The sequence below is a fragment of the Belonocnema kinseyi genome, chromosome 3 (genome assembly GCF_010883055.1).
Source record: "Belonocnema kinseyi isolate 2016_QV_RU_SX_M_011 chromosome 3, B_treatae_v1, whole genome shotgun sequence".
Taxonomy (NCBI): Eukaryota; Metazoa; Arthropoda; class Insecta; order Hymenoptera; family Cynipidae; genus Belonocnema; species Belonocnema kinseyi.
Genome location: NC_046659.1, coordinates 150,656,288 through 150,656,794, shown reverse-complemented (window position 1 = coordinate 150,656,794; position 507 = coordinate 150,656,288). Strand labels below are relative to the sequence as shown.

The window sequence follows — 507 nt, the reverse complement described above, 5'->3', positions numbered from 1 at the left end:
TCTGAAACTTCGCAGATGTATTCAAAAATAGTTAAAGAAGTTATAATAAAAATTTCAGCTTTTTAGCATGGATTTCGTTTCACGCTAAAACCACCTTAAATGAACGAACGAACGAACATCTGCCAACCGCTCTCACCTGTGTGTTGGCGGATGTGGTTAACAAGGTGTTCCTTTCTGGTGAACGATTTGGAGCAGAAGCCGCATCGGTGTGGAGACTCACCCGTGTGCTGTCGAACGTGGTTCAGGAGATGCTCCTTTCGCGTAAACGTCTTTGAACAAAAGTCACAGCGATGCGGTGTCTCGCCCGTGTGCCACATTATGTGGTTCGTGAAGTGCTCCTTCCTCGTAAACGACTTACCTGCATTCACAATAACCAAAACAAAAATTCAAAATTTAACATTACAAATTGAAAAGAAAGAAAAAATCTTTTTAATATCATCTAACATCAAATATTGCAAATACATACAACAGAGATAGACATTATAACATAGGGGGGGGGGGGGGGGG

The 507-nt window shown here is 41.4% G+C and overlaps 1 protein-coding gene across 2 annotated transcripts in view; it reads right to left on the bottom strand.

The window, feature by feature from the left end:
- LOC117170237 (zinc finger protein 184-like) overlaps positions 1–507 on the bottom strand; it is a 53,253-nt gene that overhangs the window by 14,867 nt on the left and 37,879 nt on the right. For both annotated transcript variants that reach the window (XM_033356864.1, XM_033356866.1), the window contains exon 8: positions 137–358. In XM_033356864.1, the coding sequence (XP_033212755.1) occupies positions 137–358 (222 nt within the window). The remainder of the gene's footprint in view (positions 1–136; positions 359–507) is intronic.